The following is a 26,667-nucleotide window of genomic DNA, read 5'->3' as shown; positions in this document are numbered from 1 at the left end:
AACATCTAATAAAAACTGTATGTAGAACCTAACAGTAATTTGACACTACAAGCCCTGTGTTCCAAAAAGTTATTTCTTGCCTAAAAATAAAAGGACAACAAAGAAACTGTGATATGCAAACACATTCGTAACTCTAAATACGACCACTTTCGCTATTGGTTTGCTTTCTGAATTAACATTATTCTAAGTAAATCGCAACTGTGTTGCCGACATCATTTATGGGTTTTAGTTCCCGATATTATTATTACTGTTGTTAAATGTTATGTTAACTTTCTATTTCACAAACTTGCCATCAGCCAGACAATTTAACCAAAGGGTCACAAGTGTCTCATTTAGGGCATGTAATGCTGTTCAACCCCTAGATGAGTTTGAGCCAAGACATTTAAATGAAGAGAAACCGCATGTGAGTCTGAACACCTTTGGGATATTAGCTTGCAACTGCAATTTCAAATAAGTCTTAAATCACAAAGTAAATATTGTTTTCATTCCCAACTCATGCATAGTACAATAGATACATATATTTTAGATCAATGTATTCATGTGGTATGTCCTTTACTTTCTGGCTGAAAGTACACTATATAGACTACAGAGTGTGGCTCAATAATTTATTTTTTTATTCATCCAAGGAATATCTTACAATGATTTAGGATGTGTCATCATAATGCAATGAAGAGAAATACTCAAAAACACAAGGTTAGTATAAATGTTTCAAGTCTTTTTATAAATTTACTATAACTACATTAACTGACATATTGTCACAAAATTCGACACTCATGTAGAAAAACTCAAAAAGTTTTGTATTGTTGCAGCTGAACTTCAGATTTCTGCCACGAGGGCTCAGAAGTGAGCAGTCAGACAAGATGACGATAGGCACCGAGAAAGCATACTTGTGCTTGAAATGTATTCACATCAATATACCATAACATGCCACAACTTGAGAGTGACAATGTGGACTTCATCTACCAGTAGAATGGTGCTCCACCCCACTTCCATCATGATGTTCATAAATTCTTAAACATGCAATTTTTGTTTACATCTCCTCCACCAGCAAATCTACCACAACTGCAAGCTCAAATGAACAGATTTTGTGCTTTTGAACAGATTGATAGCGACCTGCTGCACTGAATGTGGTAAGAACTTGGTTATCGACTTGATATCTGCAGAATCAGGAGGGGGCACATATGGAGCACTTGCCTTATAGGAAAAAGAAGAAAAAGAAAGAAAAAAAAAAGAAAAAAAAACGTTTTGAGTTTTTATAAGTATGTGCAGTGCCCTGTGACAATACGTCATATAACATAGCTACAGCAAATCTGTCAAATCACTTTTGTCATTTATAATAATCCTGTATACATACAGAACATATAAATATAGTTTTATATATCTAAAAACAATGATGATGTGACTTACCAAACGAAAGCGTTGGCAGGTTGATAGACACACAAAGAAACACAAACATACACACAAAATTCAAGCTTTCGTAACCAACGGTTGCTTCATCAGGAAAGAGGGAAGGAGAGGGAAAGACGAAAGGATGTGGGTTTTAAGGGAGAGGGTAAGGAGTCATTCCAATCCCGAGAGCGGAAAGACTTACCTTAGGGGGAAAAAAGGACAGGTATGCGCGCGCGCACACACACACACACACACACACACACACACACACACACACACACACACACACACACACACACAAGCAAACATTTGTAAAGGCAAAGAGTTTGGGCAGAGATGTCAGTCGAGGCGGAAGTACAGAGGCAAAGATGTTGTTGAAAGACAGGTGAGGTATGAGCGGCGGCAACTTGAAATTAGCGGTGGTTGTGGCCTGGTGGATAACGAGAAGAGAGGATATACTGAAGGGCAAGTTCCCATCTCCGGAGTTCTGACAGGTTGGTGTTAGTGGGAAGTATCCAGATAACCCGGAAGGTGTAACACTGTGCCAAGATGTGCTGGCCGTGCACCAAGGCATGTTTAGCCACAGGGTGATCCTCATTACCAACAAACACTGTCTGCGTGTGTCCATTCATGTGAATGGACAGTTTGTTGCTGGTCATTCCCACATAGAAAGCTTCACAGTGTAGGCAGGTCAGTTGGTAAATCACGTGGGTGCTTTCACACGTGGCTCTGCCTTTGATCGTGTACACCTTCTGGGTTACAGGACTGTAGTAGGTGGTGGTGGGAGGGTGCATGGGACAGGTTTTACACCGGGGGCGGTTACAAGGGTAGGAGCCAGAGGGTAGGGAAGGTGGTTTGGGGATTTCATAGGGATGAACTAAGAGGTTAGGAAGGTTAGGTGGATGGTGTAAAGACACTCTTGGTGGAGTGGGGAGGATTTCATGAAGAATGGATCTCATTTCAGGGCACGATTTGAGAAAGTCGTATCCCTGCTGGAGAGCCACATTCAGAATCTGATCCAGTCCCGGAAAGTATCCTGTCACGAGTGTGACACTTTTGGGGTTCTTCTGTGGGAGGTTCTGAGTTTGAGGGGATGAGGAAGTGGCTCTGGATATTTGCTTGTGTACCAGGTCGGGAGGGTAGTTGCGGGATGCGAAAGCTGTTTTCAGGTTGTTGGTATAACGGTTCACGGATTCCGGACTGGAGCAGATTCGTTTGCCACGAAGACCTAGGCTGTAGGGAAGGGACCGTTTGAGGTGGAATGGGTGGCAGCTGTCATAATGGAGGTACTGTTGCTTGTTGGTGGGTTTGATGTGGATGGACATGTGAAGCTGGCCACTGGACAGATGGAGGTCTACGTCAAGGAAAGTGGTATGGGATTTGGAGTACCGTATTTACTCGGATCCAAGCCGCACTCGAATCTAAGCCGCACCTGAGAAATGAGACTCGAAAAAAAAAAAATAAATAAATAAAATCCCGAATGTAAGCCGCACTTGAAACTTGAGACTCGAAATTCAAGGGGAGAGAAAAGTTATAGGCCGCACCTCCAAATCGAAACAAAGTTGGTCCATTGTAATATGAGACACAATTTACGTCGAATGAGTGACGATACAGCTACAGTAGTTTGGTTCGAGTTGTAAGCTTTGCAGTTAAGCTTTACCAGGTAGCCATTGCTATGCGTCAGGTGCTCCATCCGTATTTATAGGGATACGCTTACTTTTTCACGTGCTTCGTCTGGTTTGAATTGACTGCTTATTTTGCTTTGATCTGATAAGTGCCGTTTTCTTTGTTATAGGTGTTTTCGTCACTCTAAGCTGAAAATGCATTACTGTACTGTGCCAGGCATTGTTTGTCGCATTCTGATAATGCGTGTTTACTGCCTGTCACCGCTCGCGGCATGGCTTGCTTTTGCACGCGCTACCGCCGCTTACAATTAAGAAAAAAAAAGAAAAGAACAGAGAGGAATCGTCTCATTAGCGAAACAATGGCAAGAGACTGCTATTTGTTGTTACTTACACTGCTGCTTTCTTTGATAATGATCAACAAGAACCAAATAATAGACTGCGTATGATAGAACATGTTCTGAACGAGAGTTACGCGAAAATTTTTCTCCGTTTGAAAATCTTTGTGGCCGCTTCTTTAGTACATCAAATCCTGCACAGAAATTAGAGTCATCTTGGATTTCAAAATCTAGTCAGTTGGCGTGCTTCATTTCTGACTGCATCACTATTAGGCATAAGAATAATACGAATATAAACATGACATGATATGTATATTCTTCGGCGTTTGCTGTTGTCTCAATCTAGTTTCGTAGTTTATTAGGCAGACAGGATTTAAATGAGATAGCAGCAAACATGAAAGAATATATGTGAAAATGTTTATATTCGTATTATTCTTATGGTGAAGAGAATGCTGCATGTGATTCATATTTCATCAGGTTCCTATTAGCAACCATCTCTTCTCACAGGTAGGAAAAAATTCAGAACGTAGAGTTGGCCATATTGACAAACATCCGTAACAGTCTTGCCAGTCGGATTTTCGTAGTACATTGAAATTCTGCTACATTCGAAGATGAACAATACGGAATTTGTATTTGCTTCGTTGGATAATGTATGAAAATGCAGTGGTCGAAACTCGGGGCGGAGGAAAAAAGCTCGTATTCCACATTTTTTAAAAAAATTATTTACTGACGCACAGGTTTTGGCGCCAGTATTTATCTTTGTGCCTACAAAGCATGCCTATGTAGCGCTACATATATTCGACGGCAGAAGTTAGTTGTGGCGGCACCTACCAACATTTTTCAGAACTTTCGCTTCTGTTGCACTCGATTCTAAGCCACAGGCGGTTTTTTGGATTACAAAAACCGGAAAAAAATGCGGCTTAGATTCGAGTAAATACGGTAGGACTAGGTGAATCTGATGGAACCAAAGGAGTTGAAGTTGGAGAGGAAATTCTGGAGTTCTTCACTTTGAGTCCAGATCATGAAGATGTCATCAATAAATCTGTACCAAACTGTTTCCAGTTCACAAACAGTTCCTTTCACCTAATAAACAACCATTTCGGCTAGTTCTAATAACTTTCGCTTTATTTCCGTTTTTCCCACATCACTGATTATTTTTAGCCGTTTCCCACAGGTTTTAACGTCATTATTTCTTCGTCAGACAATTGTTAGCCTCATTTTCATAATCTGCCACCACAAAACCACTCCTTTTAATACATTTACATGCAGTTTTTTCGAAAATTTCCCGAATTTCTCCACCCTTTAACGTGTTTTGGCGGCAACACAACCACCTAACCTTTGTACACATCGTTGTCTACCAACCCAAGTTCACCACAGAATCAACACAGCCCAGCTTTAACCAACACGTTTTCGCCTTTTTTCACACCAGATCTCCAGTTGCTTTCTAGTTCACCTTTATCTCTCCCCATATATTTTTATTTTCATTTTCATTTCAGCCTCATGTTACACTTTCCAACTTCTAATACCATGTCACCCTCACAACACCCCCACAACGACCCCGTTAAGTTTTATTTACATCCCCTCAGCAAACATGCCTTTGCCCTAGCCAGATTACGCTCCCATATTTTATTTTCTCAGGCTTGTCTGACATTTGGCATTACCCCCAAAGGCCTCACACTTAAAGTTCCCATCTCTGGCTGTAACCTTTCTTTCCATCAGTCCCTATACCAGTTCCAAACTGAACAATCCATCGCCCTCACCCACCTAATCCTTCACCTACACATCAACTCAGCCAATGAACACACCTGTCAACTCCTGTCCTTAATAAAAGTCCTCAATCTTTCCTCTCCCACATCCACACTGGCTGTTCAGAGCATCCTCCTACAGGCCAACCGCAAATTAAAACAGCATGCCACCCTCCACCTCAAAAAACTATCCAATCTCCTGGTTTCCCACCTCCGGAAAGGCAACTCATTCACCCTTCACAACCTTTCCAGCAAACCTCAACCTCCTCTCATTGCACACAGACCCAGTCTCTCCTATCTACTCAATCTCCCACTTCCAGCTCCACTCCCCTCAAAATTCCAATCAACACAATCTGGAACTACAACACCCTAATTCAGTAGTTAACCTTTCCTCCAAACCTCTCTCTCAATCCGAAACCTCTGTCCTATCCAAAGGCCTCACCTTCAGCCCCACTCCCAGATTCAACCAAACAGCCCTCGTCAAAGATTTACTGTCCTACACTCGTACTCTCTGCTGGAAATATCACTTTGCCATGAAGAAAAATGATCCTAATCCTACTCCTAATGATCCAACTCCCCAAGACACTATCCAAATTGAACCCTGCCTGGAACAGTTCCGTCCTCCGTCACAGCAGGACCCACCTCCTTTTCCTCAAAATCACCCTTTCCAAACCTTCCAGGAATTTCTGACTTCCAGCCTTGCCTCTCAATCCTTCTTAAAAAACTTAATCCTACTCCCAACATCACCACTGCTGAAGCCCAGGCTATCCGTGATCTGAAGGCTGACCAATCCATCGTCATTCTTCCGGCAGACAAAGGTTCCATGACCGTGGTACTTGATCGTTGGGAGTATGTGGCTGAGGAACTGCATCAGCTTTCAGACAACACTACATACAAAGTTTGCCAAGGTAATCCCATTCCTGATGTCCAGGCAGAGCTTCAAGGAATCCTCAGAACCTTAGGCCCCCTACAAAACCTTTCACCTGACTCCATCAACCTTCTGACCCCACCGACAGACCGCACCCCTACCTTCTACCTTCTTCCTAAAATTCACAAACCCAATCATCCCGGCCGCCCCATTGTAGCTGGTTACCAAGCCCCCACAGAACGTATCTCTGCCTATGTAGATCAACACCTTCAACCCATTACATACAGTCTCCCATCCTTCATCAAAGACACCAACCACTTTCTCGAACGCCTGGAATCCTTACCCAAGCTGTTACCCCCGGAAACCATCCTTGTAACCATTGATGCCACTTCCTCATACACAAATATTCCGCACGTCCAGGGCCTCACTGCGATGGAGCACTTCCTCTCACGCCGATCACCTGCCACCTTACCTAAAACCTCTTTCCTCATTACCTTAGCCAGCTTCATCCTGACCCACAACTTCTTCACTTTCGAATGCCAGACATACCAACAATTAAAGGGAACAGCCATGGGTACCAGGATGGCCCCCTCGTACGCCAACCTATTCATGGGTCACTTAGAGGAAGCCTTCTTGGTTACCCAGGCCTGCCAACCCAAAGTTTGGTACAGATTTATTGATGACATCTTCATGATCTGGACTCACAGTGAAGAAGAACTCCAGAATCTCCTCTCCAACCTCAACTCCTTTGGTTCCATCAGATTCACCTGGTCCTACTCAAAATCCCATGCCACTTTCCTTGACGTTGACCTCCATCTGTCCAATGGCCAGCTTCACACGTCCGTCCACATCAAACCCACCAACAAGCAACAGTACCTCCATTATGACAGCTGCCACCCATTCCACATCAAACAGTCCCTTCCCTACAGCCTAGGTCTTCGTGACAAACGAATCTGCTCCAGTCCGGAATCCCTGAACCATTACACCAACAACCTGAAAACAGCTTTCGCATCCCGCAACTACCCTCCCGACCTGCTACACAAGCAAATATCCAGAGCCACTTCCTCATCCCCTCAAACTCAGAACCTCCCACAGAAGAACCCCAAAAATGCCACACTTGTGACAGGATACTTTCCGGGACTGGATCAGACTCTGAATGTGGCTCTCCAGCAGGGATACGACTTCCTCAAATCCTGCCCTGAAATGAGATCCATCCTTCATGAAATCCTCCCCACTCCACCGAGAGTGTCTTTCCGCCGTCCGCTTAACCTTCCTAACCTCTTAGTTCATCCCTATGAAATCCCCAAAACCACCTTCCCTACCCTCTGGCTCCTACCCTTGTAACTGCCCCCGGTGTAAATCCTGTCCCATGCACCCTCCCACCACCACCTACTCCAGTCCTGTAACCCGGAAGGTGTACACGATCAAAGGCAGAGCCATGTGTGAGAGCACCCACGTGATTTACCAACTGACCTGCCACTGTGAAGCTTTCTATGTGGGAATGACCAGCAACAAACTGTCCATTTGCATGAATGGACACAGGCAGACAGTGTTTGTTGGTAATGAGGATCACCCTGTGGCTAAACATGCCTTGGTGCACGGCCAGCACATCTTGGCACAGTGTTACACCGTCCGGGTTATCTGGATACTTCCCACTAACACCAACCTGTCAGAACTCCGGAGATGGGAACTTGCCCTTCAGTATATCCTCTCTTCTCATTATCTGCCAGGCCTCAACCTCCGCTAATTCCAAGTTGCCGCCGCTCATACCTCACCTGTCTTTCAACAACATCTTTGCCTCTGTACTTCCGCCTCGACTGACATCTCTGCCCAAACTCTTTGCCTTTACAAATGTCTGCTTGTGTCTGTGTACGTGCGGATGGATGTGTGTGTGTATGCGAGTGTATACCTGTCCTTTTTTCCCCCTAAGGTAAGTCTTTCCGCTCCCGGGATTGGAATGACTCCTTACCCTCTCCCTTAAAACCCACATCCTTTTGTCTTTCCCTCTCCTGCCCTCTTTCCTGATGAAGCAACAGTTGGTTGCGAAAGCTTGAATTTTGTGTGTATGTTTGTGTTTCTTTGTGTGTCTATCAACCTGCCAGTGCTTTCATTTGGTAAGTCACATCATCATTGTTTTTAGATATATTTTTCCCACGTGGAATGTTTCCCTCTATTATATAAATATGGTTTTATGTGAATAGCACAGATTGTCATCAACAAACTTCTACTTTATTTGCTATAAGCTATGTAGCATATGTTTTCTTCAAAAAACTTAATGAAACGTGATACTAAATCTGCCCCACACTAGCAATAACATGACTTACATCTAGAACACTGGCAATGGATGTGCTATTCTATATAGTAGTCCCATCAAATCATCATTTACTAAAGTAAGTCAACAGATCGGAGGAGGAGGAGGAGGAGGAGGAGGATGAAAAGACTAGTGTTTAATGTCCCATTGAGAACGAGGTCATTAGAGATGGTGCACAAGCTCAGATTAGGAAAGGATGGAGAAGGAAACTGGTTGTGCCCTTTCAAAGGTATCATCTCCGCATTTGCCTTAAGTGATATAGGGAAATCACGGAAAACATAAACCAGGATAGCCAGACATGAATTTGAACCCTCATCCTCCTGGATGCAAGACCAGTGTGCCACCAAATTTGGTCAACAGATCTGAAGTATGAGATGAGTCTGTAAACACTCATCCCACAACTAGCAAAAATCACATGCTGTGCAAAGCAACTACATGTACATGATAAAGTAAGCACGGTGAGGGAAAAATCTGATAACATGGATGTTTTAGAGATTAGAGCAACCAAGTTCAGAGACAAATGTATGTGAACTAATAATGGTCAGAACTTTCCAAAATAGAGAATCCTGTTACATACATGTTAAACCTGAAGACTTTTGGGGCCGTTTTCAATGAAGATAAACTTTTATGGATTGTTACATTACTATATTACACATAGTTACAAAGCAAGCATATTGCCTGGCCTACAATTTCACAGTTAAAAGCAAGCACATAATAAAAAAAAAAAAGGATTTTCTCACATTCGCCTACCTAAAACAATCTAGCATTAAAATGTTTTCTCAAAACAGATTCATAAAAACAGAGAAAAATAAAAAAAGAACAAAAAATTATACCATAAAGCGCTGTAAAAGTGCCACCATTACATGGACTGCTCTCAGTGCTAGACATGAAGAATGAAATGACAATAACACCAATCTACAGCAACACTGACACTGGCAGTGCAAGTAAAAAAATCGTAACAGGCACAAAACTCATTCTTGATGATGTTTTCCTTTTACCACCCATGTTGCAGATAAAATTTTCTGGACTAATTCTGCATCATGAGGTACACATCCACCAATCCCAAGAACTTGTCCATGATTCATATTGCTACAAATGCTGGCAAAGTGACAGCATTTGAAGAGCGTTACTCAACAAAAGTCACAGCTAATATTTAATTAATTCAAAACAGTTCATGAGATAAGTTTCATTTTGGATTCTGTACTGATAAATGATACAAAAAGACACACTTTGATCTTTTAATGAGAAGTATGAGAGTTGGAACTTAAATAGTGGCAACTATTTATTCACAACCGATACATAAGAGCTAAATGTTTGCACCTGTTACTGTCCTTCAAAGTAGTCACCAGCACTGTGTAGAACCCACTGACAGCGAAGTGGAAGGCATAGTATACTGTTAGCAGAGCCTGTTCTGTTGATGGTGCGAACGGAGTGGTCTACTGCCTGTTGAATCTCTGGAACAGTTCTGAAGCGAATGCCAGGAAGTGGTTCCTTCATCTTCAGAATCAAATCAAAGTCATAAGGACTTAAGTCCAGAGAGTATGGTGGATGGTACAGTACTTCCCAGTCCCATCAACCGAACGAAGCAGCCACAGCTTGCACTGTATGCGCCTCTGCATTGTTGTGCAAACTGATGGGTGGGTTGCAGAGAAAGTGTTGCCGCTTCTTTCATACAGCTGGTCATAGGTGGTGACACTGTTGTGCAGTACGACCTCTGGCACATTCAATCTCGATCCAACTCCATCGTTCCTGTTTCGAAAACATAGTGACACCATTACGTTAGACTGCTTGCTCACAAATGTCTGTGTTTTCCTCAATTTTGTGCACACCGGTGACATGGGATTGGCGAGTCCATTTACCCAGAGGTAAGGTAGGTATGTCAATAACGTGTGCTATCAGCCACAATAGTAGATTCCATTGCATAGTGTCTCCACAGCAGTGTTGCCACTATTCAAGTACCAACCTAGGTATATATGAATTTGTTTGCAACAATGAGCAGAGTCAGGTCATAGCAAAACTGTCTCCTTGAGGTAGAATCAAAGTTGATCAAGTTCTGACCTGCCTATAATCAGATGTATTTGAGATAGACTATGGAAAGTCAAATATTTGATATTGATTGAGGAGCACCGATCTTCTGCTGTGCATCAATAGTAGAAATTTTGCAAGAAAATAGTTATATTCCTTTTTGAATACAGCATCTTGGCATAAAATGAGTTTCATTGCCAAGTATGTGAGGTGCCTCTTCTCACACACGGAGCAAATGCTGCTCGATGTTTATGGTGCTGTGATATTAGACACTGATAAAAAATGGTAAGCCATGTTAAAATAGTCAGTTACCATCACTGGAAGAGTGATGTTTTGACTAATGATGAAATTGAAAACATAACATGGGTATACACCCAACATAGTCACAAAAAGATGACATGTTAAGTTGCAGACAGGCACGCTAGTACATTAGATTTTGACCAGGTGTGCCCACCTGCGTAAATGAATGGAAAATGCACACACATTCATTCGTGCAGGCAGGCAAACCGCACATACATGAGTGCTGCCAGAGATGATGGTCATATGTGCGTTAGGTGTGGTTGCTTGTGTGAATGAATGTGTGTTTCCGTTACTGACAAAAGCTCTGGTCGAAAGCTAATGTACTAGTGTGCCTGTCTGCAACTTAACATGTCATCTTTACAGTAAGTAGCAATCTATCTTTTTCTTGCACTATTGATATTCCAACCTTCAGTCTCCATTGTTCGATTTTAACACCAGCATACACTGAATCAAGGATTCATCATTAGTGCCCACGATTCCAATGACAGACAACACACAGTTAAAACAGATAGCTAAGATCGCTTTATCATAATGGTAAGCAGTTTTATGGATAATACTACTTGTGTGCAGTTAAGGAAAGTCGTACTATGATTCTTGATGCAACTGGACATTTAATTAATTTGGGCACCTGTAAGATTATAGTGTGAACGCTTTCATTTATAATAATACCAGAGCACACAGTGTTGGTATCTCCATTTCTCATTTTTGGGTATAAACATGATAGTTCTACTGTTTACTGTAGTTGGATATTGTGAGCAATAGGAAACTTTATTACGAAAGCATCTTATGATTAACCCAAAGTCTTTTGGGATAGATTTTTTGTAGGAGAGTAAGTCAATTATTATCCGCAAAGTAGTTATAAAAATTTATTGTAATCAAATAGGAAACTTACAAGAACATCACTTTTCGACATAGTCTCCTTGCGTTTCAACGCACTCGGTCCATTGTTGTACAAGCTTCCTGATGCCCTCATAAAAGAAGGTTGAGCTGCAAGCGAGGAATGCACCGCATCTATCACTGCTTCGTCCGAGGCAAATCGACGGCCCCTTACTGCCTGTTTGATTGGACCAAACACTTGATAGTCAGAAGGGGCAAGATCAGGACTATATTGAGGATGATCCAGTACTTCCAATTTGAGTTTCTGGCGCTTTTCAGTAGTGGGCAGCAGTATGTGGACAGGCATTGTCGTGCAACAACACAACACCTTTTGACAGCTATCCTCGGTGTTTGCTTCGAATTGCAGGCTTTAGCCTGGCAGTAAGCATCTCACTGTAACGTACACTGTTTATTTTTGTGCCCTTTCCCCATAATGTTCCAGTACTGGACCTTGTGCATCCCAAAAAAACGTAAGCATCAGTTTTCCTGCGGACAGTTGGATCTTGAACTTTTTCTTGCATGGTGAATTTGGATGTTTCCATTCCATACTCTGCTGTATACTCTCTGGCTAGTAATGATGGATCAAAATTTCGTCACCAGTAATGATCCTGTCTAAGTAGTTGTCCCCTTCGTTAACATAGTGATCCAAATGTTTTCTGCAGATGTCCAAGCGCGTTTGTTTATACAACTATGTGAGTTGTTTTGGGATCCATCTTGCACAAACTTTATGAAACCCAAGTCTGTTGTGGATGTTTTCATAGGCAGAACCATGATTAATTTGCAGATGACATGCCACTTTGTCATAGTTAATCGTCTGTCTAAGAAAATCATTTCACGTGAACGCTAAATGGTTTCTTCATTTGTGTTGGTAAATGGTCATCCAGCTCCTTCATTGTGCATAACACTCGTGCGACCATTTCGGAAATTTTCAATCCATTCGTAGACATTCTGTTGTGGCGAAACACTGTTACTGTACTGTACCGAAAGTATTCCATGAATTTCAGCCCCAATACACCTTCCGACCACAAAAACGGATCATTGAACTTTGCTCTTCTTTGGTGCAAATAGACAGTGGAGCAGCCATGATTAACAGCAGGACAGTGATAATGAAACTAATCTAGCAGCTTGAAAATTGCAAAGATATAACAACAAATATACAAAGCATGCATCAACATAAAACAACAGTACTACCAAAATACACAAAAATATAACTAAATTGCAGATAATAATTGACTTACCCTCATATTAAATGTTCTTGGTGCACTTATCACATTGTTAAAAAAATGTTCCAAGCTTTTGATGATATTCACCACTGTCTCTGTTATGAAATCAACTGACTGTCAATGAAGTAAATGACTAATACAAATGTAATTCATGGAGTAGAACCCATTGTGTCTAAGGATGAAGTGAACATTTGTTGACATTAAACAAATAAGGATATGTGCGGACAAAGCTATGGTCAGTCTTGATGTGGTTCCTCTACTTACAAACATTCCTGCTGAAGATAAGTTGAGTTTGCTTGCCAACAACCGCACTTCAGAAATTGTCAGGTTATTCTGACAAAGACTGACCATCACTTTACATCGCAGCAAATACAATAATATGGCTAATTGAGTGGCCCTGTGTTCGGCTTTGTCATCATCTGTGTCCAAATTTTTTCACGGCAAATTTTGAAGGAAGTGTCTTAAACAGTGCTCCTCTTCACACATTCTTTTTTTTACCATTATGTTGATGATATGTTATCAGTTTAGCCTCATACCAATCAAACATTCCAGTAGTTCACTGAGCATTGATCACATCTCAGTATAAAGTTTTCTGCAGAAATGGAGAAGGAAGGAAAGCTACCCTTATTTTAAGCTACCCTTATTAGGTGTTCAAGTTGGAGAGAAGTCAGACAGTTGGCTCAGCCAGTCAGTATATAATAAACTGATTCAACACACCAACAGCTAAACAAGCACAGTTTCCATCATTCTGCTGGAAAAGGATCTGTGCTGAATGTTGTTATACAGAGCTAAAAGCATCAACAATGTAGAAAAATATAAGATTGCTATGTGCCGTAAAGATGACACATAAAGTTGCAGACAAGCACAATTAAAAGATACTTACGAATAAGGTTTCAGCCACAGCCTTCATCACAAAAGGGAGGAGAAACACACACCATTCATTCACACAAGCACACAAACCTCACACTTACAAGACTACCAACTCTGGAAGTTAGGACCAGAATACAACATGGAATGGAATCAGCAATCTGGAGGAGGTGAAGGGTGGACTGTGCAGGGACTAGAATGCCAACAGAGATAGTGTCAGGAGGTTGTGGGGCAGGGAGGTGGGGAAAACACAGCAAAAAAGAGAGGAGTGTGGCACGATGGGTGGGTGTGCTGACAGATGGCAGTGAACAAAGAGGGTGAGAGATGAGAATGGGAAGGAGGTGACAGGACAGAGGGGATAGAATCTGGTGGGCAGAGGGTGTGGAGATGGCATGTTACCATATGTTGAGGTCAGGATAATTACAGGAGCAGGGAATGTGTTGTAAGGACAACAACTCTGCGCAGTTCAGAAAAGCTGGTTGTGGAGGGGAGGATCCAGAAGAGCATATCAGAAAAGAACCTTACTAGTGCCAAAATAAACCACCTAGTCTCTGTGTTAAGATAAAATAACTATTGGTCACAATAAGTTACGTTGGCCCTCTGCTGTGCACATAAAGCCAAACCCATTCTATGTAGTAAAGCTGGATGAATCTTAAACAAAGGACCTTTTCGCTATCTAAGAAAATTGAAGACATGTTGTACTTGGATACAATGGTCACGGACTCTGGGACACAGGCGTTTCTAATATTATATGTGAATGTGGCAGCAGTCATGTGCATAGGCTACTCAAACTTTTTCCCAGTGCCATACCCAAGATGAGCTGCATTTCAAGTACAGACCCCTATACTCTGTTTATCATAAGGTTACATATTACACCATTTATTCTTCCACATTTGCTTGAATCTCATTGGATTTCGTTTCATGTGGAGTGGAAGCCAAGCGATGTCCAGTTCAGTCAAGTATGATCATAAACATACATTTTATGCTGTGTTACACCCACATAGACTGAACAATAACGTGGGACAACACATTTAACTTTGGCAGTACTGGCCAGTCAGTTGGTCCAAACTAACCTATAATGATGTGAGCAGTTGCAATTCAAACATAAAAAAAGAAACAGGCATAGAAAAAAATATAGCCTCGAATGACATTTAATTTTTAAAGAGAATGAAATAATATTCAGCAAAACTCCAGCATAGCACATGCTTCTTGGGTGACCAGATGGAAAGCATAAAATGTTCTCATTTTCACCTAACATAGTATTCTAACTATATACATGAGTGATGAGAATTCCTAACTTAAACATAGGGTAATTTTCCTGAATGAGCCATTTGTTATGCAAAAGTATACTGCACGGATTTCACAGTATTGTTGAATACTGAAGCCACTGAAGGTATTAATTACAGACAGTTAACTAGTAATCTCTTAGCTCCTTCCTTATATGTATCCGAGAAATACATTTCAGTTCTGGACTTGTCATCTGCTATGTTGATAACGAGTTGATCAACAACAGAATCCACAAAGTCACCCAGGTGCCACATTTTCTCCTCTTCTGCCATTCTATATCCCACCACCGTTCAACAGTGACATGTCAAAAAGCTGTATGTATTAATTGCAGCATGATAATTGGGAACTTAGATTGAAAAGAAAACAGGAATTTTGTGTGCAATGTGTAATTAGAAACAAGAAGAATGCATTAATCATAAAAAATGATGATGAATTTTACAGTTGCGAGATATAGGTATTTTTTTAAAAAAAAAAAAAAAAAAAAAAAAAAAAAAAAAAAAACCAGGGATGACCAAGGCGAGACTGGAACCAGCGATCCATGACCTCCACCAGATGATGAATCTACTATGCTACCAATTCCGCTGTATATACAGTGTGTATGCGTCTTTAAACTGTATCATAAATACAGGCCCTCAGAAAACTTGCAAGATGATTTTTTCTGAAAATTTATGAAAAGCATTAAGAACAACAGAATTTAACTGAGATCCATGTGCGTGTTTAACTAAGGAGCAGGGAGCAGCCTCTGCCATTTTCATACTGCACATTAACAGCATGATAATCAGAGCACAGCAGTGCACAAGCTGTGACCATACACAATTTTTGAAAGAAAACCTACATAACTAAAGCAAGATTAAGAAAAACGTTGATGGCTGTTAATACACTAGAATATCTTAAAGTCTCATTTAACGTAACTTAGTATTAAGATATCTAATACATAAGTAGGACCTATTTCCAAGAGCATAACAACATCAATGTACGGGAGCTACGGCTTCTGACCAATCATCACGTTTGTGTTTGTTTACATCGGTTTATTCTTGTGATCAGCAGAGCATAGAAAAATCTGTTGTTGCTGGATGCTGACTTATGAATATGCACAAGATCTTGTTTGAAAAAATACTACTGTATTTACTCGAACCTAAGCCGCACTTGAATCTAAGCCGCACCTGAAAAATGAGACTCGAAATCAAGGAAAAAAAAAATTCTCAAATCTAAGCAGCACCTGAAATTTGGGAGTCGAAGTTCAAGGGGAGAGAAAAGTCTTAGGCTGAAACAAAGTTGGTCCATTCTAATATGAGACACAATTTAGGTCGATTGAATGACGATACAGCTACAGTAGTTTGGTTCGAGTTGTAAGCTTAGCAGTTAAGCTTTACCAGGTAGCCATTGCCATGCGTCAGGCGCTCCATCCTTATTTACACGGGTAACCTTCCTTTTTCACGTGCTCCGTCTGGTTTGAATTGATTGCTTATTTTTCTTTGATCTGATAAGCGCCGTTTTCTTTGTTATAGGTTTTTACTTCACTCTAAGCTGAAAATTCATTACTGTACTGTGTCATGCATCGTTTGTCACATTCTGATAGTGCGTGTTTACGGCCTGTCACCGCTCGCGGCATGGCTTGCTTTTGTGCACGCTACCGCCGCTTACAATTAAAAAAAAAAAAAAAAAAAAAAAAAAAGAAAAGAAAAGAAAAGAAAAGAGAGGAATCGTCTCATTAGCGAAACAATGGCAAGAGACTGCTATTTGTTGTTACTTACACTGCTTCTTTCTTTGATAATGATCAACAAGAACCAAATAATAGACTCCATATGATAGAAGATGTTCTGAACGAGAGTTTAGCGAAAATTTTTCTCCGTTTGAAAATCTTTGTAGGTGCCTCTTTAGTACATTACATTCTGCACAGAAATTAGAGTCATCTTAGATTTAAAAATCTAGTCAATTGCTGTGCTTCATTTCTGACTGTATCACTATTAGGCATAAGAATAATACGAATATAAACATGACATGATATGTATATTCTTCCGTGTTTGCTATTGTCTCACCCTAGTTTCGTAGTTTATTAGGCAGACATGATTTAAATGAGATAGCAGCAAACACGAAACAATACATGACAAAATGTTTATATTCATATTATTCTTATGGTGAAGAGAATACTGCATGTGATTCACAATTCATAAAAGTTCCTATTAGCAACCATCTCTTCTCACAGGTAGGAAAAAATTGAGAACGTAGAGTTGGCCATATTGACGAGTAGAGTTGGCCATATTGACAAACATCCCAAACAGTCTTGCCAATCGGATTTTCGTAGTACATTAAAATGCTGCTACATTCGAAGATGAACAACACGGAATTTGTATTTACTTCGTTGGATATTGTATGAAAATGCAGTGGTCGAAACTCGGGGCAGAGAAAAAAGCTCGTCTTCCACCTTTTTTAAATTTATTTACTGACGCAGAGGATTTGGTGCCAGTATTTATCTTTGTGCCTACAAAGCATGCCTGTGTAGCGCTGCATATATTCGACGGCAGAAGTTAGTTGTGGCGGCACCCACCAACATTTTTCAGAACTTCCGCTTGCTTTGCACTCAATTCCAAGCCGCAGGCGGTTTTTTGGATTACAAAAACCGGAAAAAAAAGTGCGGCGTAGATTCGAGTAAATACGGTAGTTATAGCCCATGCTTCAAACTACTGGGACATACACAGTCCTCAGAGACTCTGTAGAAATTAGAATGTGTGCCAGCGACTTTAATAGGATATGAGCTACAGACTCAGCAATGTGGGCAATTGACACACAGTCTGCACCAGGAGTATGTTCGTGAGGTGCTGCAACTGACTTACCATCACTGGCACATATTTAATCTCTGGTTGCAGACAGCACTATTACGTAATTCACATTTATGTGATTCTGGTACTTCATTGATGGTCACTTACTTTGTTAATAAAGAGAATAGTGGATATTGTCAAAAGCTTGATTAAAAATCAGTAACAATTAAAAAACATTTTTATAAAAAATTAATATGACAATAATTGTGAAAATGTTTCATAAGAAATTTTTCCCCTTAGGCACCAAAGTATGGTTCAACAAAAAGCAGCAATGCCATCATGTTTACGCCCATTCGTTGAGACTGATTTTATGTTATTGTTCAATGTAAATGGATAGATAGTAAAACAAGTTTCAAAAAGCAAGGTTATCAGACACAAAGTCATTTTTACTTACTTGTAGGCCATTAGTGCCAGGATTTCCTGGAAAACCATCAGCTCCTCTCTCACCCTTTTCTCCTTTGGGCCCCACATCGCCCTTATCACCTTTCGGACCTGTCTCCCCAGGATCACCTTTTTGACCTCCCAACCGACCTAATTAGCACAAAAAAATTAAACAGGTTGTGTCAACTCTGAATAGTGAGCAGAAAGTAATAAAGGCTATGCGAACTTACAAAACTATTTCTTAGGAGTGAAAACAATAGTTTGTTCAATGTGAAAATCTTAAAATCCTAATACATACAAAGGAGTGTCCTCCCCCCCCCCCCCCCCCCCCCAAGGAATATTGCACAACATGGGGTAACAACCAACGCAGAAGTGAACAAAACCTTACCTGAACCAAAACCTGAGCCACTCAATTCAACATCATCTGGGTCAATGAGGGCAATGCCCGGGGGTCCTGGTGGTCCTGGAGGTCCAGGTTTCCCCGTGTCACCGGATTCTCCTGCAGGGGATAAGAAATAACAATGTTCTCTACAACACATCTCAAAGTTAGAATTGTAATACATTGAGTATAGAAAGAGCCATGGAATATTTTTTTATTTGTTACTTCTTTTCACTACAGCTGATATTTTTGTTGCAAGTGATCAGCAACTTTATTGAGAATTAGAAAATTTTAATACATTATTTATTTTTCAGTCTCAGCAGCACATTTTTTTTAAAAATACAGTATGACTATATTTGATCTTCCTGAATCATTTTTAGATCTATGTAGTTGGGTCAGCAATCCATTGTATCTGTACCAGAACCATACATTAGAATACTGCCAGTATTCTGATGCGTGATTCAGATACAGACACGACAGATTGCTGACAACTACATAGATCTGAAGATAATACAGGGAGATTGAAACTGGTCATATAGTATTTGAAAAAAGTGTATTCTGATGTGTGGTTCTGAAAGAGACATGACAGGTTGCTGACGCAACTACACAGATCTGAAGATGAGTGAAGGAGATCAAATCTCGCCATTCTGTATTTAAAAAAGTGCAACTGGGACTGAAAAATAAATGAAATATTAAAACTGTTTTCAATGTAACATCTCTTTTGTCAGTAATGAATGAGTATTGCTGCAACACAGAGCTCTTAAACTCAGAAAATGATAATCAAAAAGATACAACTAACTCTGCTAAAGGATCGTAAATTGGGCACAAGTTCATTCATTCATTGTGACTCTTAGAGTCAGTCAGGAAGGGGAATCTTCAGGGGCTGGAATGAGTGAAGGCACACATTGGCAAAAGGTAAGGAAATCATAGAGACCTCACCCATATACTGAATTAACAATGAAGTATCACTACACTGCTTGATGCTACCCACACTTATACAGCTACTCAATCAGATAAATTAAAAAGTGAGCTACTACTCTGAAAATAGCTAATGCCTTCTCTAATAGATAGCTGCTGTTAATCTGCTTTAGGTAGCTTAATGTTTACATAATTACAAAGATACTCCTCAAAGAAAATAGAGGTCTTCACTTCTAAATACCAAGTCTTATTTATGCTACATTACTTGTCAAACTACCTTACAACAAATAGTGCTGCTTGCCAGGTAGCTAACAGAACTGTTCAATACTTGGATCTAGATGTTTAGATAATTTGTAGAAAGAGGTGCTAATGATGAATGTTTTAATTTTATTCTGAAGTAGTAGGGGGTGCCAGTTTCTTCATTTATGTTAGACAGGAGCTTGTTGAATACTTTTGCACCAGAGTACACAACTCCACTACAACCCATAGACAAGGAGCCAAAGCCCACATACAAAATATTTCTGGGCTTTGTGTTATTATTGCATACATAACAGTTTAGCTAAAATTAAATTTTATTATCAGGAATATAGACTGTTAAGGAGTAAATGTATGGGGAAATGAGTGTAATAATTCCAGTATCTAAAGTGGCTTCTCCTAGATATAGTATTAATCAACCGGATCCTCATTCTTACTTTGAGAAGTATGTTTTACAACTAACACTGAACATTCTTGGACCTGTTCATTGCAATGTCAAACACGTACAGTGGTTTTGTACGAGTAGGTGTGAAATTCCGTACATCGAAACTGAATTTTGACACATTCTCTAGAGAAGTAGGTGATATTTCTTGTGAAGAAGTGAGCTAGATTACTATTTCAAAGTCTCATTAGAATAGAAAATGAAGGGACCATGTATAGCAACAATAATTATTGTCTCTAAAAGCACTGAAGAGAAACAATTTCTGAGAGCTCATGGTCGAGATGTTACTGAAATGTTTCATACTGGCTTCAAAGTCTGTCACAGCTAACCGGTTCTGATGCATCTTCAATACAAAATGTTATCAGTTAATGTAGAGATAATGGACATTTTGAAGTGTTCAAGTTTGTTGGTGCCTTATACTGCTGCAGTAACGTACCAGAAAAACATTGAAAACAAATTCTTACATCTTTTGATTTTTAATACACTTTTCATCCTGTAATAAAAAACACTTCTGATGCAGGTTTGTGGGCTACAGAACTTTCAAACCATCCATTCTGTCATTATTTGCTTTTGTAGTGAGTAATAGTATGCAGGAAGAGAAAAGAAATTTATATTACTTTTAATGGAAATTTCTGACTTTTCTAAAGATTGTCAAGACCTTTTCCCATTACAGCATACAAGTTTTGGAAATTATAGTGATGCTTGTAGCTGTAATATCTTTGGGAGAAATGGGTAGCCAACTGAGAAAGGCTCTGCTACAAGAGACAAGGAGTGTTTTTCTTATTCAGAATGAGGGTGAAACAAATGGTGATCTAATAAATACTAGATAGTGGCATATACAAGGAATTGTTCGAAGAAAACACCTACACAGAGGTTGTAGCACCTCATTTCCTGGCAATGCTTGTGTACTGTTCCTCTGGATGTTGTCTATAAAAGGATTGGATTCTGGGGGAAGGAGGCTTTCTTCAGTCTGCAACTGAAGACCAGTCTTTCCTTAATTCTCACAAATGGGTTGTGGTCGGAACTTACATGGCTGACTTAGAGGCTCAGAAATTTCCTTGTGATGGCTGTTGGTTCCAACAACTTATCCAGAAAAAGTCCTTAAAGACCTGCTAGGAGGCAGTACCTTACAGAAACGGTGTAAGGAGGAGCAGGAACTAGCCAATGACAATTACTACATTCTGCTCCTAATTTGGATTCGCTGGAAGGCCAATCTGTTACATAATATCGTGGCATGGATTTGGAGCTCATAAAGTTGGAGGAGTCTGCCACAGCCCTCACGCGATGAGAAGGTGAGTCATAGGCCCTCTGGGGAAATATTTTTGTTTTAGAGTGCTTAACATTTGAAGTCTGGGATTAGTGAGCTTTCATAATCAATAAGGGTACTTACACAGTATGGAAAGCCTACAAACGATTCGAAAGTGTCTTTCTGTGCACTGGCATCGAATTCTGCTTAGGTAGTTTGCTGTTTTTTTGGGTGAGTGTTGTGGATTAGTGTGTGTGTACCTGTTTGATAGAGAAAGGTGTCAGAGCAGAGCATGGAGTCATTAGCCAGCTGGAGGTAGGTTTTGATACAAGTGATGGGTTAATTGACATCAACCAAACACTTCAATTTGAATTTGGCTGTTAACAGTGAACATATTTCACTCCAGTGGTTGGATTTCAGAATCGTTCCCGAAATTTATCAAGTTACAAAGTTTTTCATTATTGAATTTGGAGGTGTGAGAAATTTAGCCCTATCTCACAAGCCAAAGCAAGGTTGGCAACCATTATTTAAACCAAATGAAATTATCATGCTGCAGTGGAGTATGAGCTGATATGAAAGTTCCTGGCAGATTAAAGCTGTGTGCCAGACCGAGACTCAAACTCGGGACATTTGCCTTTAGCAGAAAAGTGCTCTACCATCTGAGCTATCCAAGCACTACTCACGACCCTTCCTCACAGCTTTAATTCCGACAGTACCTCATCTCCTACATTAAAAACTTCATAGAAGCTCTCCTGCAGACCTTGCAGAACTAGCACTCCGGGAAGAAAGGATATTGCAGAGACATGGCTTAGCCACAGCCTGGGGGATATTTCCATAATGAAATTTTCACTCTGCAGCAAAGTGTGCGCTGATATGAAACTTGCCGGCAGATTAAAACTGTGAGTTAGACTGAGACTCAAACTTGGGTAGTTTGCCCAGGAGTCCCAGTCTGGCAACAAGTTTTAATCTGCTGGGAAGTTTCATATCAACACACATTCCACAGCAGAATTGAAATTTCATCCTGGAAACAGCCCCCAGGCTGTGGCTAAGTCATGCTTCCATTATATACTTTCTTCTATGAGTTCTAGTCTTGTAAGTTTCACAGAAGAACTTCTGTGACACTTGGAAGGTAGCAGACGAGGTACCAGCGGAAGTAAAGCTGTAAGGACAGGTCATGGTCATGCTTGGATAGCTTAGTCAGTAGAGCACTTGCCCATGAAAAGTAAAGATCCTGAGTTCAAATCTTGGAGCAGCACTAGGTTTTAATCTGCCAGGAAGTTTCATATCAGTGCACATTCTACCGCAGAGTGAAAATTTCATTCCTGGAAATTTCAAGGTGTTTCAGCAGTCATTTACAAAGTGTCCCATATGTGAATGGAATGGGAAGAAGCCCTAGGAAATGGTATAGTGGGACATAGCCTCTGCCATCCACTTCAAAATGGCTCACAGAGTATGGACGTGGATGCAGATTTAAAAACAATGCACAGGATATATGTTACAAGACAGTTAACTTTATGGACAAAAACAAAATTAATATTTCATGTTTCATACAGAACTTTTTGCAATAAGAGCCAAGTTTCTCAACACACTTCTCTCAGCATAAGAACGAAGTTTCTCAACACACTTCTCTCTGTAGAGCTCAAGTTTCAAAATGTCCTGTTCAAAGGACTCCGTCCACCTGTCAGTACAAGACTAGCTGACCTAATCTTCAGGCTGACAGAGCTGCCAGCCAAGGGCTTTCTTCAGTTAACTGTTAGCCTAATAGATTTACAATGATGCACAGAGAACACTGTTTACTGGGTGTACACTCCTGGCATAAACAGATACTGAACCATGGAACCATACAATGTCAAAGAACACCCTATTTTAGTGCTTGCCATAAAGAGTGTGACACAGTTTGAAGATAGTGTCAGTATGTTTCAACACCGACAGTCTTCTCACTTGTGTTAAATTCCACTAACATATCATCGATGGCACACAACATAGTCTCATTGTAGATAATGTGACCCTGAATTTCTCTGATTGCAAAGTAGATGAATGCTTCCAAACTGTAGGACCTTATTTTGACTCAAGCTTGGAATGGATGGTCAGAATTCACAATTCCTTCAAAAAAACATCTTGGACATTTGCCAAGATGAACAGTTACTATTCTCTGCCCATGCTGTCTATCTGTCACCAACCAACTTACTAATACATATATAACTCATATTTTAAGTAATGTTCACCCGTATTGGAAATTCTGAGGCCACTTCTTCACATACTGGATAAAGGTCTCTGTTTCGAGTCCTTCAGCTGATGTTTACCTAGGGGTACTGGCTGAAATTCTCAAAGAATTGATCAAGTTTTTGGGTCAACTTTATACGTAGTCAGATGAGCACAGAAAATCTCAGCCAATACCATCACAACTACGCATAATCTCTACATGTGAGCTTGACTTCAGTTCACCATGAGCAATAGATAATGATTCTTTGACAATGCCTGCCACAAATGTTGTGAAAAGGTCATACTGTCAATGAAAGAGGCAATGGGCAAAGAGCCCGAAACAGAGGCCTCCAGTAAATTTGTTCAAAGGTGTTGTGCTTAACACTGATAACCCAGTGCAATGCACAACAAGACAGGCATAATCCGCAGTTCTTGTGTCAATGTTGTACCAAATGTACTATAAAATTTTAAAGAGTATTTTTTTCTATAAGAAAAACAATCACAAAGTGCTTTCCATATTTACACTGTATTAATAGTGTTCTGGTTCCTCTTTCTGATGTGAGGAACAAAGCACATAATGTGATGATTGTGGTTTTGGAAAGGGGAGAAGCATTTACAACCCATAAGCTGCGAATTTCCATATATATGTCTTGCAAAATGTATCATTTCAACAGATTTTATTTGATAGTATGTGTTCTGTGCCTATACTTTTAACACAGGCAGATTTGATTCTTCTTCATCTATAAAAGAAAGGAAGGTACTTCAGGGGAAAAAAATCCATTAGTTATTTAGTTAATCGGATGTTCTCTGGATCATAATTATGGTCTCTATGACGTGAAATGAGACAGTTTAGGATTACAATACACTCTGTTAGTGAAAAATACATTATTACAACTGTACTACACATGCCATCTTATCTCATTACTTGTCACTGCTGCCGCCAAGTTGGAAGCTGCTCTGTCCCAGGGCATCTGAATCTGACATGCAGCACCCAACTAATAAGTTACTTGGTGACACCTAGCTTCTCCAGCACAATAATATGGGAGCAGAAATTGTCATGCACTATTTCTCAATTATACTTATAGTTTCTCTCTCGAGCACCATCCTTGTTTTTCTGTGACAGTGAAGCCTTCACTCCCTACTCCTATGCATAAAGCTTTTCCTCTGCAGTTTCCAATGTGCTGCATCACGCATGGCATAATTAACTTATAAAGATTAAACAATAATCTCTGAGACACTCATGCAGCAATGAACTATGGAAATGCACTCACCCTTCTGTCCCTTGTTACCATCTCTTCCATTGGTTCCAGGATACCCAGGCATGCCATCTATTCCTGGAGCTCCAGGCTCTCCTTTAAAGCCAACAGGACCCTGAGGCCCTGGATGGCCCTGTGATCATTTAAATAATAATAATAATAATAATAATAATAATAATAATAATAGTGACCATTTAAATAATAATAGTAATTATTATTACTATTATAATTATAATAATTTCACTAGTTTGGTTTTTTACAGAATTCACAAATGTTACATTGCTATCATATGGAAACAGAAAAAGCAGTACTTATATTCAGCATGACGGAAGAAAAGGGATCCTGTACTTTTCAAACAATGGAAACTCCAGGTGGGAATATCAACAATGTAGGAAAATTGCTCCCACCGTATAGTGATGCTCAGTCGCAGATAGGCACAACAAAAAGACTGTCTGAAAATGAGCTTTCGGCCAACTAGGCATTCGTCAGAAGTAGACAAAACACACACACACACACACACACACACACACACACACACACACAAACAAACAATCACTTTCTGACAGTCTTTTTGTTGTGCCTATCTGCGACTCAGCATCTCCACTATATGGTGAGCAGCAACCATTCTTTTCATGACACTGTTACATTCCATCCAGGATTTTCCATTGTTTAAAAATGTAGGAAAAGACAGATTGCTACTTATCATAAAGAAGACACATTCAGCTGCACACGAGCACAATTAAAAGACACTTACATAACACTTTCGGTCACAGTTTTCATCAGTAAAAGAGAAAACCACACTATTCACACAGACAAGCAAGTACACCTCATGCACACATGACCCCAAAATCCAGCATCTCAGGTTGGAATTCTGGCCTGAGAGGCTGAAGTTGGCGGTCATGTGTGCATAAGGTGTGCTTGCTTGTGCATATGAATCATGTGTGTTTCTTTCTTGCTGATGAAATCTGTGGCTGAAAGCTTTAAGCAAGTGTCTTTTAATTGTGCCTGTCTGCAACTTAACATGTCTTCCATATGTTAAGTAGCACTCTATTTTTTTCCTGCAACTCTTGTACTTTTCATTTTCTCATAAATTCAGTGGAGATGTAACCGTGATGTCAGGAACTTACCCTGTCCCCCTTTGGTCCTTTTAGTCCAGCATCTCCCCTGTCTCCCTTACTGCCGGGAACACCCCTTTCACCGGACAGTCCTGGGATGCCTGGAATCCCAGGCTCACCCTTTGGACCCGGACTGCCCGGCCTCCCAAGAGATGAAGCATATCCTGTCGATCCTAATTCCTGAAAAAGAATTGGCAAAGAAAAATAATCTCCAGTGAACACATGGAATCTATCTAATTGCACACATGAGCATCAAAACTGCAGTATTTGTTAACATTAGAAGGCCCAGAGGGGTAAAAATGACCACTTTTTGTTTTGAAGTGATGGCTATGTTGCACACAATGATTTCAGCAACATTCCCTTATGACTTTTATTTGTTTGGGATATACTTTCATTATACTGAAGAACAGCGCATGTTGCATAACTGATCATGACTTTTTGCAGGATACACCTTTAATGCCCACAGTGATCATATTGACTCCCTTAAGATAAGCCTATACTTTCGTTTATTGGTATTCCTTATGCTTATTTCATGCCCTTCCAAACTTCATCTCATTTACTATGAGATTTAATAACTAACTTTTGTTCATATTATTATGCTATGAATGGAAAACAATGGATTCAATAAGATTTACTGCTGTCTTCAGTCCATTCATTTCATGCACTGCCCTGTTGAAGCTATTTTTTTTTTATACAACAATGGTCACTTTACAGATGGCAGTGAACTTCATTCTGACAATTCAGAATCAGGCAACTAGGGATGATAACTCATCTAATAGTAATGATACTGACTCTTTGGATAT

At 40.2% G+C, this 26,667-nt stretch overlaps 1 protein-coding gene across 1 annotated transcript in view; it reads right to left on the bottom strand.

Moving 5' to 3' along the window:
- LOC124789721 (collagen alpha-1(XVIII) chain-like) overlaps window positions 1-26,667 on the bottom strand; it is a 971,515-nt gene that overhangs the window by 165,007 nt on the left and 779,841 nt on the right. Inside the window, exons 11-14 of the mRNA XM_047257171.1 lie at window positions 25,877-26,044; window positions 24,765-24,882; window positions 18,440-18,550; window positions 18,065-18,201 (exon numbers count right to left, since the gene is read on the bottom strand). Coding sequence (XP_047113127.1) covers window positions 18,065-18,201; window positions 18,440-18,550; window positions 24,765-24,882; window positions 25,877-26,044 — 534 coding nt within the window. The remainder of the gene's footprint in view (window positions 1-18,064; window positions 18,202-18,439; window positions 18,551-24,764; window positions 24,883-25,876; window positions 26,045-26,667) is intronic.

This window comes from Schistocerca piceifrons, chromosome 3 (genome assembly GCF_021461385.2).
Source record: "Schistocerca piceifrons isolate TAMUIC-IGC-003096 chromosome 3, iqSchPice1.1, whole genome shotgun sequence".
Taxonomy (NCBI): domain Eukaryota; kingdom Metazoa; phylum Arthropoda; class Insecta; order Orthoptera; family Acrididae; genus Schistocerca; species Schistocerca piceifrons.
This window is presented reverse-complemented; position numbering and strand designations above follow the sequence as displayed.